General features: G+C 38.5%; 1 protein-coding gene across 1 annotated transcript in view; it reads left to right on the top strand.

Moving 5' to 3' along the window:
* The first annotated feature begins 590 nt into the window (after window positions 1-590).
* Window positions 591-17,015, top strand: part of antxr1c (ANTXR cell adhesion molecule 1c) — a 49,134-nt gene continuing 32,709 nt past the window's right edge. Inside the window, 2 exon segments of the mRNA XM_042507652.1 lie at window positions 591-1,204; window positions 16,795-16,866. Of these exon segments, the coding sequence (XP_042363586.1) occupies window positions 1,047-1,204; window positions 16,795-16,866 (230 nt within the window). The 5' untranslated portion in view covers window positions 591-1,046.

The following is a 17,015-nucleotide window of genomic DNA, read 5'->3' on the forward strand; positions in this document are numbered from 1 at the left end:
TAAAAACATGCATTTCAAACCTACTTTTGAGGTTCTGTGGGGTTTTGAAGTAGCTACAAAATACAATCATTTAGAGTTGAATGTCCCTCCCTTAAGCCAAATCAAAAAACATAACTCCCCTTCCCCTCTCACAAATAACAAACAGTCCCTAAAACTTCACAGTTTATCAACAGCATGCAACTCACCAATGAACAAAAAAGAAAACAAATTTTGTGTTTGTTGTACCCTGTAAATATATTTTCCACACACTCATTACAGCTTCTGGTTTATGGTGGCATAATTACAGAGGATGTTGCTGTTGCTGTAATTAACTGGCAGCAGCAGCACAGAGAAAGCAAACAAACTTGCAGCGATTAATGAGGACAAAATGCTGCAAAACTACATACATGCACACACTGGTTTTAGGTAGCTATACTGATGAATGAAAATAGGTTTCAGCCTTTAACAGAGACAGTTCTCAGAATTATCACCGCATCCAAAATGCGCCGGTCTGTGAGGGAGGCGCAAAATAGGATCTTGACCCATTTTCACTCTTTCTCTCTCCTCCTCAGTTTGAAATATGAAACCTGGTCCATTTGAGCCAAGTCTGTCCCCCGGGCTCCCAGTTCCTCCAGCGCCAACACTGCTCTGCAGCTTCATTTAGCGTTCACCTACTCGTTTTGACATTTAGACAGGAAACTTTTATCCATATTTTTTCTAAGGACCACCCATTCCATCATTTTGTCTCGTCTTGGTTTGGATTTCTGCAGATTGTTTTTAAAACTTTTTTGTGGATTCTGTCACATCCAAAACTTTGAATCATCCCCATTAAGAGAAAGCATCTCTCCGGTTGGCTTTTTGACCGGGATGCGGGTGGCCATGATTGTTTATTGATCTCAAAGTAAAACGAGACGCGGACGCATCGCCTGCATCCTTTCTTTTGTCTCGGGCGCACCGCTGCCTCTTTAATCACAAACTGTCTGTGGGATGTAAGAAGACGCTCAAACTTTTGGGTTGTTTTTTCATTTTATCAACAAAGGAATTAACTTTTTTTGTAAACCCCGAGGATGGCGAGACTTTTGTTGAACATGCGTCTTGTTCTGGTTTTATTCGGATTATTTTTGCTCTCTTCTCCATCAAGACCTGAGCCGGAGCAGCCGGACGAGGAGGAGGAGGAGGAGAGTTCCTGTCAGGGCGCGTTTGACCTCTATTTTGTGCTTGATAAGTAAGTGGAAACAGCTTGAAATAGTTTTATATCCATAACGACACGAGTACATCACTGAAATACTAGCCTGCAGCAGTTTTCCGTGTGGAGAAGCCTGTAAAACACCAAAAATAAGCCAACATCTGCATCTACTTTTCGTGTTTCTGTTCATTTTATATTGTTTTAGCCAAAGCTGAGCCAAGCTGTAATTGATGGCAAAAAAAGACAATTTATCTCTAAATATAAAGTCAAATATACAAAAGTTTAAGTTTCTAGCATGATTGTTCAAAAAAAGAAGAAAAGTTTAGCTGATAAGCACAGCCGCATCTGTGCGTGCGCGCGTGTGCGTAATGACGCTGGAAAGGAGGCTGACTTGCGGAGTACAGTTTGCTGAATAAGCGAAAAGAGGGGTGACGAATTGGATGCAACACGAGTGATATCGCTCCCTTTTTCTGCAAGTTAAACCCCACGGCCCCTTTCTCCACATCATTTTTTTTTTCATTGTACTGAAAAAGCAAAAAAGATCTCACCAAGTCAAAGAGGCTGTTTTTTTTATTCCCAACCTCATACTAAAGGGATTTTTTTTTTGCTCTTTACTCAGTGACTGCTCACCGTTCACTCTTTCATTTCCACTCTCTGTACGCCCACATAGGAAAAATGTTGTGGTTGTGTGACATCTTAGCGCTGGACTTCAACAGGGGAGAAAATAAAATGTCAGGGGAAAGCAGGGAAAAAACTGTCCTTGAGTGCCTGCTTTTCTTTTAATGGCTTTACTTTGCAGTTTAGTCTATATACTTGCAGTAACTTGTGTTTTCAGGCGTAATTTAATAAAGGAATCAAAAATATCTTTTAAAACTCACAAATTAAAGATGCTGTACCTGTTGAATTTTCTAAACTATACCTTGTTGTTGTATTAATTTAAAAGACTGTAATCAATCAAGCAATCACTCTAAGCCCAGGGGAAAAATTGTGAGCAATAAGGGACCGATCTTTATTTATCAGAGGAGGGGTGGCTGGGATGTGATTTTGTTTTTATTTCTTTTTGAATAGAAAAACTTCAAGAAAAAAAGGAAGAAATGCCAAAGCATTCTTTAAAAAAGAAAACATTACTGGCAAACCTTTTCTTCTGCTGAAAAGTTGTTGTTTTTTTTTTTTTTTTTTAAAAATGGCCAAAATGTATTATAAAAGAATAGTTATACATTTTCAAAATATTAAAAAAAAAAAAAAAAAAAAAAACTTACCAAAAACTTTAAAAACATTTTCTTTAAAAGTAGCTGGCAAATTAATTACAAAATAAAACCATTTAAATTTGTGCTTCAAAAACTATTTGGCATACAGCCCTAACAGTCCATAAGAAACTTTATTGCTGCTCTACTACTATACATTGAGTTTACCTAACCTGGATTTAAAGCAAATTGCTATGTCAGCTTTCTTCCTTGCATTAATGGGGCATTGCCAGGAATGGGGAGGGGAACAGGAAGGGACAGGAAGCAACAACATTTATGGAAAATGTGGTTTTAATTTGGAGAACAAAATGTTGCACGCAGCACCTTTAAAGGCCTGATTTCGTGTGTGTGTTTGGGGGGTGGGAAGCAGTGGATACAGATTAGCATCACTTGTGACTGTATATAATCTCATATGCCACTAACGGCTTCATCTCAAGGGCTCACGTTTTTTACACTGATGACCTCCAGTGAGAATCAGAGCTAGGTGACAGTTTACTTGCCACTGAAATTAATAGCTTTTTTGACTTAATTCCTTTTGATTCTTGAGTAGAGGTGGACACAAAACATGGGACTGCTCCCCAGATGTGGAGGGCTGTGTTTGGCTCGCGCTGTGCGGTAAACACTGACACATGCTGCAAATAAAGCAACGGCTTTTTTTTTTCTTTTCAGTGTCAGATGCTATTGTTAGCTGGTCTGCGTGCTTTGGTGCCCACTCTGGGGCTCACTAACAAGGTTGAGACATTGGTGGTGGACTTCAAATAGGAGGAAGCTCATTAGAGAGCTGCTCCAGCCTCCTCTTGACTTCATCCCTCAGGCCTGAGTGGGTTTTATGAGACTGAACTCTCTGCCCTGGTTGATTTATATGGAAGACATAAAGTGTGTGTGGAGTTGGCTTGAGTATGCAGAAGAGGATACAGAGCACTGATTTGTCCTTCCTTCAACAATGTGAAACACAAATAACTACTTTTCTGTCACTTTGGTTTTTCCATTGGCACTTTTGGTTTTTGCATAGTAAAACCTAGGTCACATTGATTTCCATTACCACTTTAAATGCACAGAGTCGTGCCAGAGATAGACCATTGCCAGAGTCTGATTAAAGCATGCCTGACCGCCTCCTAGCAGGTTGCTGTAACATCATATGTCCTTCGTCATTACTCAGGAACCATTTAGGGTCAATATTCAGTGCAGTATCTTCTTATTAACTGCTGTACGCTTGGCTGCCAACACATGACCAATGCGCAGATGGGAGTTAAAGGGAGTGGTCCTGAGCAGCTTTGTAAAGAGGTGGGTTGGGTTGGTGGATTGGTGGATTGGTGGATTACGTGATTTGTAGGGCGCTAATTTGTAGGATATCATATGAACTATTCTATGTGAATATGTTGTTCAGTGATATGCTTATATATATCTATATGATAGCAATATGCGTCATCCCATTTCCATTTTTCAAGCAATAAGATGCCAAGATAAACCTCAATAACAGTGTGAAAATCCATGATGATAAGTAGCTGGTAATCAACAACCATTGCATGGTGCAGTAGTAATCAGCAGGGTGTTGCTTTTAAACTTTAATTTAATCAAGACAGGGAAGTCATCAGTTATTGGTGTCATTAAACTTTTCCCCCTTTTTTAATTCTTGTGTGTCCCTTGTTATTATTCTATGTCCAGTCATTAATTTTGGTAGTTTCTGCAGGTCTGGGAACACAGTAGAGGTGAAACTTGTCTGATAGGATTGGTAGTGTTAAACTGGACAGAAATTGTACACATGGTAAAGCTGATGGAATTGGAATAGGTCTGTTTGATAAAGAATGAGAAACACACTTTGGGCACTGTGTTGCAGCACCGTATGCTTCACAGTAATGAGGAAAGATAACCGCTGCGTTGGCTCATAAAGTCGACTCCAAAGGCATTTATTGCAGACTTGGGAAGATGATGTCACAGCACGGCCCAAACATGTAGGACAGTGCTGTCTGAGATGGGTGGCTGCAGTCTGAAGGGTAGAGGAGGTGGCTAATGCCTGACTGGTTGCCAGTTTGAATCTGGGACAAATGGAAAATTTGGGTTTTAGTGAGGCACACTATCCTCATTTGCTAAGTGTCCTGCAAAGCTCTATATGAAACCCTAAAGGAAAGTAGAGGTGTGACAATACCCACTTGGTGTCAAAGGGGCAGGGGCAGTTCTCTCTTCTTCTGGAACAAATCTATGTTCCCAGGATCTTTTGTTCCCCAGCTCTGTATTCTCTTTATAAGACACATTAAGGGAACCTGTCAAAGGGTTTTATGTTCTCAGCAATCTCTTTGCCCAAGGCCAAATGTTCACGGTTTCCCTGGGTCAATATGTTAGTCACCCACATACAGCTAATAGCCCTCAGATGTTAAACTCCCTGAAACCTACACCCTCAAATTTATGGTCAAGTTTTCTTGATTTAGACATGGATGTCTCCACATTGGCAGAATGGATTTTTACCATTCAACCTGCATTTGTAACATCCACGTCCCTTCGGGTTTTATTCGCTATTTGAACTGTTAGATAGCCAATACTATACTTGCACAATGTTGTTTTTTAAATAAAGAAACATGCTCAAAACTCTATGAAGGGCTAGACGAGGCCCTGTAGGTACATAGGGATGACCCTGCCATGGTCACACCCTGCCATCCTCAGTTAACAATGTCACATTTACATGCCTGTGTTGTGGTGTGTGGTATATGAGACATATACAGCACCAATTAACTGGTTTATCCACTACTGTAGCCTAAAAAAGTCACACAGAAACTGGAATAAAAGTCTACAGCCATTCTAGTGGCTCTGTGAGGCTACACTCACTCAATACACAATGGTGCAGTTGAGCCCTTCTTAGTGAAAATCCCATTTTTTTATTTTTATTTTTAAACCTACCATTGAACCTTATATTGTCCTTTACTGTATACTTGTGCTCACATGTTAGCAAAATTTAATCCATCTCACTTTAATAATCACATTCCTACTGTTGCACAGGACCACATATATTCTAATCTTTATACACACTTAATGTTTGAATTTTTAAAAAGTCCATTTGGTAAAAATGTCTTGAAAACATTACATGTCAATGTCTGATACCCTGGAAAAGCTAACCATGACACGCTAACATGCTCACAATGACTATGCTAACATGCTGATGTTTTGCAGGTATAATGTTTACCACTGCAACCATTTTTATTTAGTCTGTTAGCATGCTAACACATGCTAATTAGCACCCAAACAAAGTAAGCTCATGTCATAAGTTTTGTAGGTAGGCTATGTGATCATAAAGCATTGCATTGGACAAATTACATTTTGACCTGATGATGATGCTAGAAAGAGAAGTCAGAGGATCACCAAAGTTATTATAATTTATTGTTTGGTGACCATGAAAGTTTATGCAAATTGTAATGGCAGTTAATTTAATGGTTGTCTAGATATTTGTTCAGTATTGGCCAAACAACCATCTGACCTGGAAATCAACATTGCAGTCCCACAAGCCACACACTACCTTGGCATAAAGTGTGCATGCAAGTGGCTGATGATAGTTTTCCCACCAGAACTCCAAAGACATGACGCTCATAGTTAAGGACTTTTGGAAATACAAGTTTTAATGACAGATGGTTGTGTGTCCATTAAACTGTCAACTTCCGAAACCAAAAAGCCTTAAAGAAGCCACTGTGATCATTTCATATATACCCGTAAGCCCCGCACTTAAATTTATGTACCAACAAGGATGTATATTTGCTAATTCAGAGCAGCGGGCCCCAGCTTGCTGTTTTATATGGAACACAGAGCCAGAGGAATGGCTTTGGGTGTATTCAGATGGGAGATAAAGGAATTCACCTCTTGATGAAGACTGAATTTAACCATCTTGTTTGTATTGATTGGGCACAAATGAGAAGTGCACAGTTTTGCTGTTAGTGTTGAATTTATGGATGGATTACAAATGTAAGTAAAGGAATTAGCCTTGTAGTATTTCATTAATACAAATATCACTGAGAGGTCAACAAGCATGCAAACAGACACATGAAGTATTACAAGCAGTCTTTTTCCATCTTTCCTTTTGTGTCAATGTTGGTCTGCTTTTTCGTCATTCTTTTCCACAGGCTCTTTCCATTTATCTTGTTTCCACAAGACTTCCATTACCGCTCCAATCCATGCTCTTCATTGCCCTACTTGGTGTTCCTGCAGTATCATTGTCCAAAGATTTAGAGATACTCTTTTGACAACACTTTAGTGCTGCTGCTATTGATAATAATCTTTCTCTGGTAGGCCCAAGCCAAAACACAGTCATTACTGTCTTGTGTTTATTTTCAGAACACTAATCGTGGCTTCAAACTGTTGTTGTTGTTATTGATGGAGTCACAAGTTGGCGCACTGGTTGGTTTTTCCGCTGACTTGCCAGGATTCAGGCAGCATGACCCAACGCCCAAACTGCAGCTGCAGTCCATAAATATTTTGTGTCTTGCAGTAGAATACGTTCTAGCTGTGGAATGACACTCAGTCTGTGTTTTGTCACTTTTGCACCGTGCTGTTTTGGTGTTTTCAGCAGGAAGAAATGTCTTGTAAAAGGATCTCGTGCTGTGTGAAGTCCTCCAGGGCCAAAAACAAAACAATAGGTTTAAAAGAAAATGAATGACACTTTAACTCCTATCCATAACCCCCTGGTAAACTCTGAATCAGTCTACAGAGGAAAAAAGTATATCACAAAGTAAGAAAAACGAAAAATCTGTATCTTCTGACACACATTTCACATGCCTTTCTGCCACTGAGTTATCCAACAGTTTTTTCCGAACAATTCCTCTCGGTTTTGGAATAGAAGAGCAGCATTAGCTCAGCAATCACGCAGTAAAGACTTTGACTTCTGCAATGGCTGTAAAAGTAGGTTAGTGGTTTTAAACAAACAAATCCTTGTGCCCAGTCAGTTAAATTGGAGCACCATCATTGGCTGCAGGCTGGGGTGGTGTGGGTAGGCCCAGCTGGAATGGCTGACAGCCTCCTTAGTGGAGTTTTTTTCCCCAGTTTTTTCTTCTCCAACACTTTGAACCGTGAGAATGAAGCTGAGAGCTGCTAAGGCTTCTGACCGATGGAGCTTTTTCCCACATGCTGTCATCCCACTACCCTCTGGGAGAGACATGTCTGCTTGGTAGTTAGAAGTGGACTTGGTTGAGAAATTAAAGAAACTTGATATCAAACAGGCTTCAGCTGTGATATCCTTTCTTGGAGTTAAAGGATTGCAGGCATGTTTTCAAGATGGCGGTTTTTACTGTTAAAGACCAATTAATTAATGGCCACGTGGGAGCAGCAGAAGAACACAGTTTTGCCTTAAGTTTATATGAGATGTTTTCACCAAACAGTTGCCCATTGCAGCCAACCACATTCACATGCATAGCTAATTCAAGCTACGGTTATAGCTCTGTTAGGCCACTGGAGCAAAAGTTCTCATGTTACAGCTTAACAGTACACTAAAATATGTTCCTGAAAACATTTGAAAAAGGAAATAATCCAGACAATAGCAGGACCTTGATTCATATTTGATCAGTGCTGCCTAGTTTGACGGTCAGACTAAAGTTCACAAGCAATGACTGACATAATTGACAGCTGCATTAGAGACTCCTCAGCTCTGATTGGTTGTTTTTGTAATTCTTGCAAATGCCCTTAAAAGCATTATGAGAGGGCAGAGGAGCATGATTTCTTTTTTTTTTTACAGATTATCTACCTCATGTACTACTGTCAGGACATGATGACATACCTTAAAAAAATGTATTTGGTCATATTATCAAAAAAATTACCAACTGTACCTTATTACCATGCAACAGTAATGTAACACTTGGCAGTCACTGTGATGGAACATCACACCAGATGTGATGTACAGCTCAAGAATGCGTCACGATTCAGCCAATTGATTTACATACTCTATGAAAATAAATAGAAACCAGAGGGCTGCTGGAATATTAGAATAACATACAAAACTGTACATGCTTTAAAATCACCAGCATAAATGTAAAGTACACATCAACTTACTAGTTCGGTCTTTCTGTTAAACTCCGTACCCTCCTCCAAATGAAATTTACACGCTCCTCAACACACACACTTTCTCTCTCTCTTTCTCTTTGTGTAGTACATACACTTTCTATACATCCAGCATTTGCAAAAGCAGCCAGTCAGCAGAAAAAGGCATTACTTAAATGACTGAAGATGTTTTTTGGTCCTCAGGTCTTCCCGGACCCTTGGGGGACATCTAGCAAAATTCCTGTCTCCTCTTGACCCGGTCTGTTTAGCACCGCTGAACAGTAATGATGCGTATTACCTCCCTTTGTGCCCAAAACTATTTGGGAACACCCAATCACTGCCCTGAATGTTAGATGCAGCAGCAGAGGGAATTAAGTATTTTAGATTTAGTGGCCAGTATAACTTCAAACTGAAGAAAAAGTAGAATCTATGATGAAACTTGGATTTTGGTTCACTTCAAGATTGTTTTTATTAGTTGGTGCCTGGGTGGAGTTGAAGCTGATTGAGCCAGCTGTGAACATCACAGCTGAACGGCTGTCAATTAAGCAAAGCCAAACCTCAAATACATTCCTATGGAAGCCTTAATGTCTTATTAATGAAGTAATTTGGACCACAGAGAGTGGATAGTGGATTAAGATAAATCTGCTCAGACAAGAGCAACATTTTTGTAGGCTGCTTTTGCATTGTTGTAAGGGGCATTTAGTGTTCAATTGACAGACAACAGTGAGTGAGGTGGAGAGAGACGCAACAATGTTCTCCAGTCGTACTTGAACTGCCAGCACTGTGGTTCGTGATTGGTGCCATTTGAACCTCAGGGCCACATGGGCACCCCAGCTTTTTGGATCTATGGTCCCTGTAAAAATAACTTAAGTCAAATAAAATTTCATCAACCACACATTGACTTATGCCACTGTTACACTTTTAGTTCGATTTATTTGGTTAAGACCAAGGCAGGAAAAAATGATGACATGACATTGTTGCAGTGTATGTGAACAGTTTACAAGAACTTTTTAATGTACGTAATGGACTTACAAAGTAGACTAAGTTGCATACAAGCACAGCAATTTTAACAGCTTTTCAATCAGTTAAATATCCCCCTTGCTCATGCATAGAAAACCTGCATAGAAACCTGGAAATCAGTTAATATTTCCCTCAACACAAAATCAATGGATTTTTGAAAAAAAAAAAAAATTCGGTAAAAGGCTGAAAAAGGGTCTGTTGTTGACACAAGCTTAAGAGACTTTCACATTTGGTTCTATGACATAAAATACGTCAGTAAATACCCTACTGTGAATTCTGAAGCTTTTATGTGTCTTAAAAAGGTGGTCGCTGGCAAAATGATACTACAGAATGACATCATGCCAAACTGCGCTGAGTACGCCCTTGTTGCGTTGGCGACGTTATCGTAATGTGGTTTGTTCATAGTCTAACATTAGCGTTGAACTTCTGGCGATTGCATTGAGGTTTCAATCCTGAAAGTGATGTTCATTTGTGGACATTATCTTGCTGAAGAAAACATGTAAGTATCATAACTATATGTTTACCACAGAGCCAATTTTCCAATTTTTCGCAGACAGATTTCACAACCAGCAGATGGATTTATTATGCTGTCCAACTGCACTCCGGTTGGATGCAGAAGTGACATTATTTGACAAGTTTGGCGTGAAAACGGGCTTAAATCACATATCTGCTGTCATAAAAAACTGTGTGTGATATTTTTGCTTTTTATAGTCCAATTGACAGCAGACCAAGACCCATCTTGGTTTGGTTATTTGATCTGCACCTGGGTTCAACTGACAGCTTTCACACCAGCCCAAACAAAGCGTACTAATCTGGCAAACAGACCTAAATCTGTTTTAACCAGACCAAAAGGATTTGGTGTGAAAACAGTCTTAATCGGTTGTTTACACCTTCCTTTGTGTTTGATGGTTTTGGAGCTTCAGGCTGTTTTGTATGCCAGCTGTGTTGGCTGTAGCAGTTGAAGTTTTTATCAGATCATCGGCATGTTTCCTCTGGCAGAGAATGTTTGCGACCGAGCCAACAGATTTTTCCCATTATCTGAAAGTCAGCTGAATGTACTGTAATCTCACCGATAAGGCTCTTTATCTTTCCCTTGCTCTTCCCTTCCTTTTCTTCTATTTTGTTTTTTTTCCTCTCAGCCCTCAGATGGCTTATGGCCATACATATGCTCCTCATCTTGCTCTGTGAATCTGTCAAATCAAGAAAACACTGTCACTCGGCTTTGACAATTTGCTATGACATAACTCCAAACTGCTGTTAGGGCTTGATCACTTTGTCGGCAAATCGTGACGCCCTTACCCCTAGGAAACTTTTATTTTCTGTGTCCAAAACCCCAAACCGCTAAACACGAGAGCTGAACTCAGACCATTAAAATTAGATCAAAGGATTTAGGGGGGAAAAAGTCGCCGCATAAAATTGTTTCATCAAGAATCATAGAACAAAATGGCCCACTTCCTTTCCCAACGCTGTTTGGACAGGTGAGTGAAACTGCAAGCTAGGCCTCGGTCCCACGACTGCAGCCACCTCAGACAATCAAACCGTTCCAAGGCAAACAAGAGCTATTGTGGTTCAGAAATAAAGATAAAGCAGCTGAAAACCAAAGGTGGGAGTCCTCACATTCACCCTGGTGTTAAATAAATACTCAAAAATTATCCCCACACCTCGACATAACTATTAGCTGCAGGGAAGTTTCACCAGACTTTTTTCCCTCCTTCTCTGTTGCTGTAATGGAACAATTTGCAAAAGAAACTGGCTACTGCTGTTCCTTCAGGTCAGAGGCTGTGTGTGTGTGTGTGACTGTTTCTGTTTGCGTTGCACATTTTGTTGAACATCCAAGCTAAACATCTCTCCTCCTCCACCTCAAGCTTTTTATATTTTGGGAGGATTTTGTTGAGCTTGTAAGGTCTTGTCCTCTTTCTGTTCTCAGTCAGCCTTGATGTGGGGGAACGAGCCATGTCATTAGATCAACAATAACACTGAGAAAATGCTTAGTGAGGAGGATTACTTGACCAGCATTTGTATCTGTTCGGACTAGATTAATTATTGTTGATGCTGTTATTGTATTTGCAATAAGGGTCTAGATATTTCATACATGGGTGGCCTCAGGGAACCTAAATCTGAACCTTTAGGTTTGGCAGAAGTGCGATGCCTCAGAAAGGTATTTCTTTTAAGTAGCTCACTGCCTTTTGAGCAATCAGTGTGTTTGCTTTTCTTGGATTTCAAGTTGAAGTTTGAGCTGGCTTTGTTTCAGCTACTGTTTCTCGTGTTGATTCTCAGTGAAATGCTTGTAGTTCTGGAGTGATTGTTACGAGTTTTACCAAAACAGTTCAGTTTCTCCAAAAATAATGGCCAATAGACAATTTTATCTACCTCTTGCAGATATTATATGAGCTATGCAACAGTTAAAAGTATTTTTGTACCCTTTTAAAGAAAGTGCTCAACCCCAAATCCAAAATACAGATTTTCCTCAAACCTTTATTGCTATTTATCAATCTAGAATATTTTGGTTGTTTGTTGTTGTTTTGGTGTGAGCTGCTGAGTGTTGGGGAAATCAGCTAGAGAGATGTCTGCCCTCTCTCCAGGGTAATGTAACTAGATCGCACTTGACTTGTGGTGCTTAAAGCACCAAAAATATATTTGAGAAACTCAACAGCAGAAATTGTAACCTAGTTTTCTTACTGTCGACTGAATGCCAACTGAAATCATGCAAGCAGAAGGAAGCGTGCATCTATTGCGAGCTCACTTGGCACCACTGAGTTAGCTAATATTACAGTAGAGCTACCATTAATGATGCACACTTCCTTCTGGATGGTGCTATGTTTGCTAGGTGTAGGTTGGTAGACAGAAAATAGATCCTCCATGAAACTGCTCACAGCAAGGTCTGTGCATTATCTTGAGCTCCAAAAGAAAGAACAATGAGGAGGCCAATAATGTTTATATCCTATGCTTTCATGAGCCTCTCTACCATGAGTAGATGCACAATTCCTGCTGCACAGTGATACAGTTGGTGGTTGTTGTTCAGTAGAAAGCAAATAATTCCTACTTAACACTGCTCATAAAAAGGTCTGTGGATTATCTTGAGCTCCAAAAAAAGGAGGATGAGGAGGGTGACATTAATGTTTACATTCTGCACTGTTACGAGCCTCTCATCCATGAGTTGATGCAAACTTCTTTGCATGGTGATTCTGATGCCAGGTGTAGCTCTGTAGAGAGAAAATAGTTCCTACATGTAACTGCTCACACCAAGTTCAGTGGATTATCCTTATCTTGAAAATAAGAAGAAAGAGGAAGATGGCATTAATGTTTAAATCTCGTACTGTCACGAGTTTCTTGTTCCTGAGTAGATGCACTTTTTGCACAGCGATATGGTTGGCAGGTGGAGTTCAGTAGAAAGAAAATAGTTCCTACATGAAACTGCTCACAATAAGGTCTGTGTATTATCTTGAGTAACCAGGTCATGATCTCTGAAAAGAGACATTGCTGTTGAGTTTTTTAAAAGTATTGTTGGTGCTTTGAGCACCACAACACGAGTGCCCTCTAGTTCCATTTTATTGGAGAGAAGGCAGAAATCTCTACAGCCCACATATCCAAAACTCTGCAACTCATACCAAAACAAATTAGATTAATAAGCAGCACTACAGGTAAGAGGAAAAATATGTATTTTTGATTTGGGGGTGACCAGTCAAAACTGGGGAGTAGAAGAATACAAACACCTAGTATTCTTCTTGTCATTAGAGACCTATTTGGCAGGATAAAGATACATGAGAGACTGAGGCATGATGGGAAAGTCCCTGGCTGTGTCTAACCCCTTAAGCCTAGCCAAATAGTGACCCCTCCGCTGCCAAACAATAATACAAAAAGACCATAGGGTATAACCCCTGAGACACTTAATTGCAAGGCAAATAGCATTAGTCACAATTCATTACCATTTCAAGTTTGGCCATGAAGCAGGTGCTGTTTTCCAAAGCAACTTGTTAAGATTCTGTCGGTTTCTGTATCTTCAAATATTCCAAATAATTGAACAGAAAATAAACCTTGTTGGTAGTAATCTCATTTACTGAACAAATGTTTTCTCATCATGAAAAGCCCATAAGCCAGAAGTACTTCATTATGTTTATTATGTCTGGCATGCTGGGAAATGATAAAACTCCAAGGTAAGCTAGGATAACAGAGACTGTGTTTAGTCTGGATCCCATAAACTCTCATACATTTCAAACTGGTGATTTCTTGCAGTCAACAATGAAGGTAATAAGAAGCCAGTTCTATATGTTTGGTTTTAATAATAAAGACTCTTTAGTGGAGTGCATGTAATGGAAATTCACCAATACATTGAAGTACAACTAAGGGACTGATCTTTATTTATCAGAGCGGGGGGGCTGGGGGATGATTTATTTTTTTCTTTCTTTCTTTTGTTTATATCCTCCCCAAAGCTACAAATATTTTTTTTCCTTGAGCTTGACTGGTGGAAAATGCATGACACTCCCTCAACCATATATTAGTTGTTAGACATTAAACTTCTGGTGATGAAAGTTGGTTAGTTCATGCAAACAAAGTTTTTTTTATTTATTTTTTTTTTTTGGCAAATTTTAAATGAGACATAGAATAAAAAAAATAGATGAAAGGTCAACATTTTACACTCAGATTTGTTAAGGTTTTTTATTCTGATGTAAGGGGTCATCCAACATAATGTATGCCAGGACTGTTGAAAAATGGATTTGGATTTAAAAATCCAATGATTAGTTCTGTTTTCACAGTTTCCGGTTAAGATAAAAAATTTAATTTTTTAAAGTTTTTAAAAAAGTATGCCTTCCAGACATGTGGCCCACAGGTTTGGAGGGCATATATTCTTCAAAAATAATCAAAAAAAATTGGCAATTTATTTAAAAAAAAAAAAAAAAAAAGTCAAAAATCTTTACAGAGAATCTTTCCCCAAAATCCTTAAAGGAAATAAATGTACAGAAAAATTCAAAGAAAAAAAAAGAAGATTAAAAAGAAACTGCCAACATAAGTACAAAATACAACCATTGAAATATGTATGCCCCTCCCTGATGGTAAAGTAAAAAACACATCAGTCATCACTGCCTACAAATGTATTTGTTATGTCTTCCCCTTTTAACTCATCCATTCCCCCCTCATAAATAAAAAAGTGGACTGCATGTCAATTGGAAACTATCCAATAAATTGAAATCCAGTTAATCCTTGTGGATAAAAATGGTGTTGACCTCCTGTTCCACACTGAGAAATAGCAACACATCAATGCTGGCTCATCCCAGTGTGTCTAATGCCATTACATCAGTTCAGCAGCACCTAGAATAACATCCAGTCACTTTATTTTCAGTAAGCCTTTAAACAGGCCTCTTGTTTGACCACAGTCAATTAGCTCATTTCCCATGTGTCATCTCTCTGGCTCTCTCGTTAGCTAACAGATGACCTGCTGACTGGTCACATCATGCCAGAAGCCCTCTTCCTTAATGAAACGGCTACAAACACACATGCAGACACAGTCCACCCAGAGGAAATGAAGGCAGCTCCATAGGGACTCTTTTCTTTTATAATAGTTCAGTTTTATGGCAGTTTCCCTGGGGAGACCAGGACCTATTTCCTCAGCCTCCAGGGCCTCATTCAGGATACAGCAGGGTCAAACATTACACACCAGACCACGCCAACAGCCTCTTTTATCTCAACAAGCTCCTGATGTATAGTGCAGGCTAATTGATTTAACGGGATGGTTCATGCTCTTCATGACATTTTGGTTTAATTTCCTTCCCTCTGTTGTTTACTAAAGGAGCAAGTTATCTGTTACAAGCTAGACAGAGGAATACAATTCTAACTTTTGATAGTAACTATGGAATAAAAGTAATATTCTTTTCCTTTTCTTTTTACAAATAATATTAGGTGACCAGAAGTCATCAATGACAACCAGCAACATTTCCAGTTTGGTGGTAAATTTTATTAAAATATTCAATGTCATCATCTAATAAATTGAACAACGAGGACAGTTTTGGTTTAATTTGACTATGGTTAGTTTTTAACATTTTTATCACAATAAACTATGGTGCAGGCCAACTGATAAAGTTTGGTATGATACAATACATACTATATTTATGTTTTATTTATTTCTATAGGGAAGTTCTACTTTTATATTGTTTTCCCCATGTTTTTTGAAATATAATGTAAAATTATTAAAGTGTACAAATTATATATATGATATAATATATTTATATATATATATATATATATATATATATAATATACATATATATATATATATATTGGTTGATAAAAGACAGGAAAAATAAGCCTTGGGCTTAATGACTGTGAGAAAATTTATATGTGAAAATAATATTCGTTTCTGAAGGTGTATGCAACTTAAATAAAAATTAGTCATTTACAACTAGTTGTAAATGTAGTTGCAGTAGCAGTCAGCTACAACTACATGCAGGAAGAGACTTAAATTGCTACAGAGAGATGCAAATTAATGCAAAGAAACATAAAATAACTACAAAAATGAGCAAAACAACCCCATATGATAAAAAAAACATGAAATTATCTTTTTTTAAAAATAAAATAAAAAATAAATAACTACACAATTACCACAAAGAGACCAAAAAAAGAAAAAAGATAGCCAACATGATAATTGTAAAGACACACAAAACAAGATTTTTCTTTTTTTTTTTTTTTTTTTTTTATGGAGGTGGTGGGGTCTTTTTTATTTGTGTGCCCAGGGGCCCATTGTCTCGTAATCCACCCATGGATTTGTTGCGCAAGAGCGTGTGAAGCATGTAAAGTGCGCAAGTCTAACAGTCAGTTTAGAGTTAGCAGCCCTGCAGTTAAAAATGGGGACATTTCCAGGGGACAGCTCCAGCCAGGGACAGGCCACCAAAAACAGGGACGTCTGTCCATTCTAAAATAATGGTTACGGATAGTAAAGTTACTGTAACAAGGCTTTTTTTTTTGCCCAGAGGACATTACAGCTTGTTCTTGTTGTGGAGCTAATGATTCTACCCCCTGTCGTTTTTGGCTAACAAAGCTGTAATTATCTTCTTTGACTGCTCTACCATATGGAGGTTAGTGTGTCTGATAGAAAGCTTAAGGCCTGATATTTTGATTGACTTTAGCTTAAGAAATCATATGTAACTCACAGATATGTGGAAATTAGGTTTTTACAATTGCTACCATGACTAAGCTAGCTGCTAGTTTGGATTAAGGAAAAATGTGCTTCACAGCTTTTATGTTAGTTGTATTTTCATTACCACTAAGCTACTTTTGGGATTTTTTTCGCTTACTATAGTTCATATTTTGTTCATACTGAACACAGCTCACATTTTTTATTTTATTTTATTTTTTTCGTCCTAGGTCTGGCAGTGTGAAGAATCACTGGGAAGAAATCTACTACTTTGTGGAGAATTTAGCGGAGAAATTCAAAAGGTAAGACACTTTTTCAGGGTTGTCCTTGGATCCTTGAAAAGCATTGATTTAATTTATCTAAATATAATGCCTTAATTGGTATTAATTACTTATTGGTATTGTCAAATTAATTTTTCAAAAGTCTTAAAAATGCTGAGACGTGGGAGGAC

Source organism: Plectropomus leopardus, chromosome 19 (genome assembly GCF_008729295.1).
Source record: "Plectropomus leopardus isolate mb chromosome 19, YSFRI_Pleo_2.0, whole genome shotgun sequence".
Classification (NCBI taxonomy): Eukaryota; Metazoa; Chordata; class Actinopteri; order Perciformes; family Serranidae; genus Plectropomus; species Plectropomus leopardus.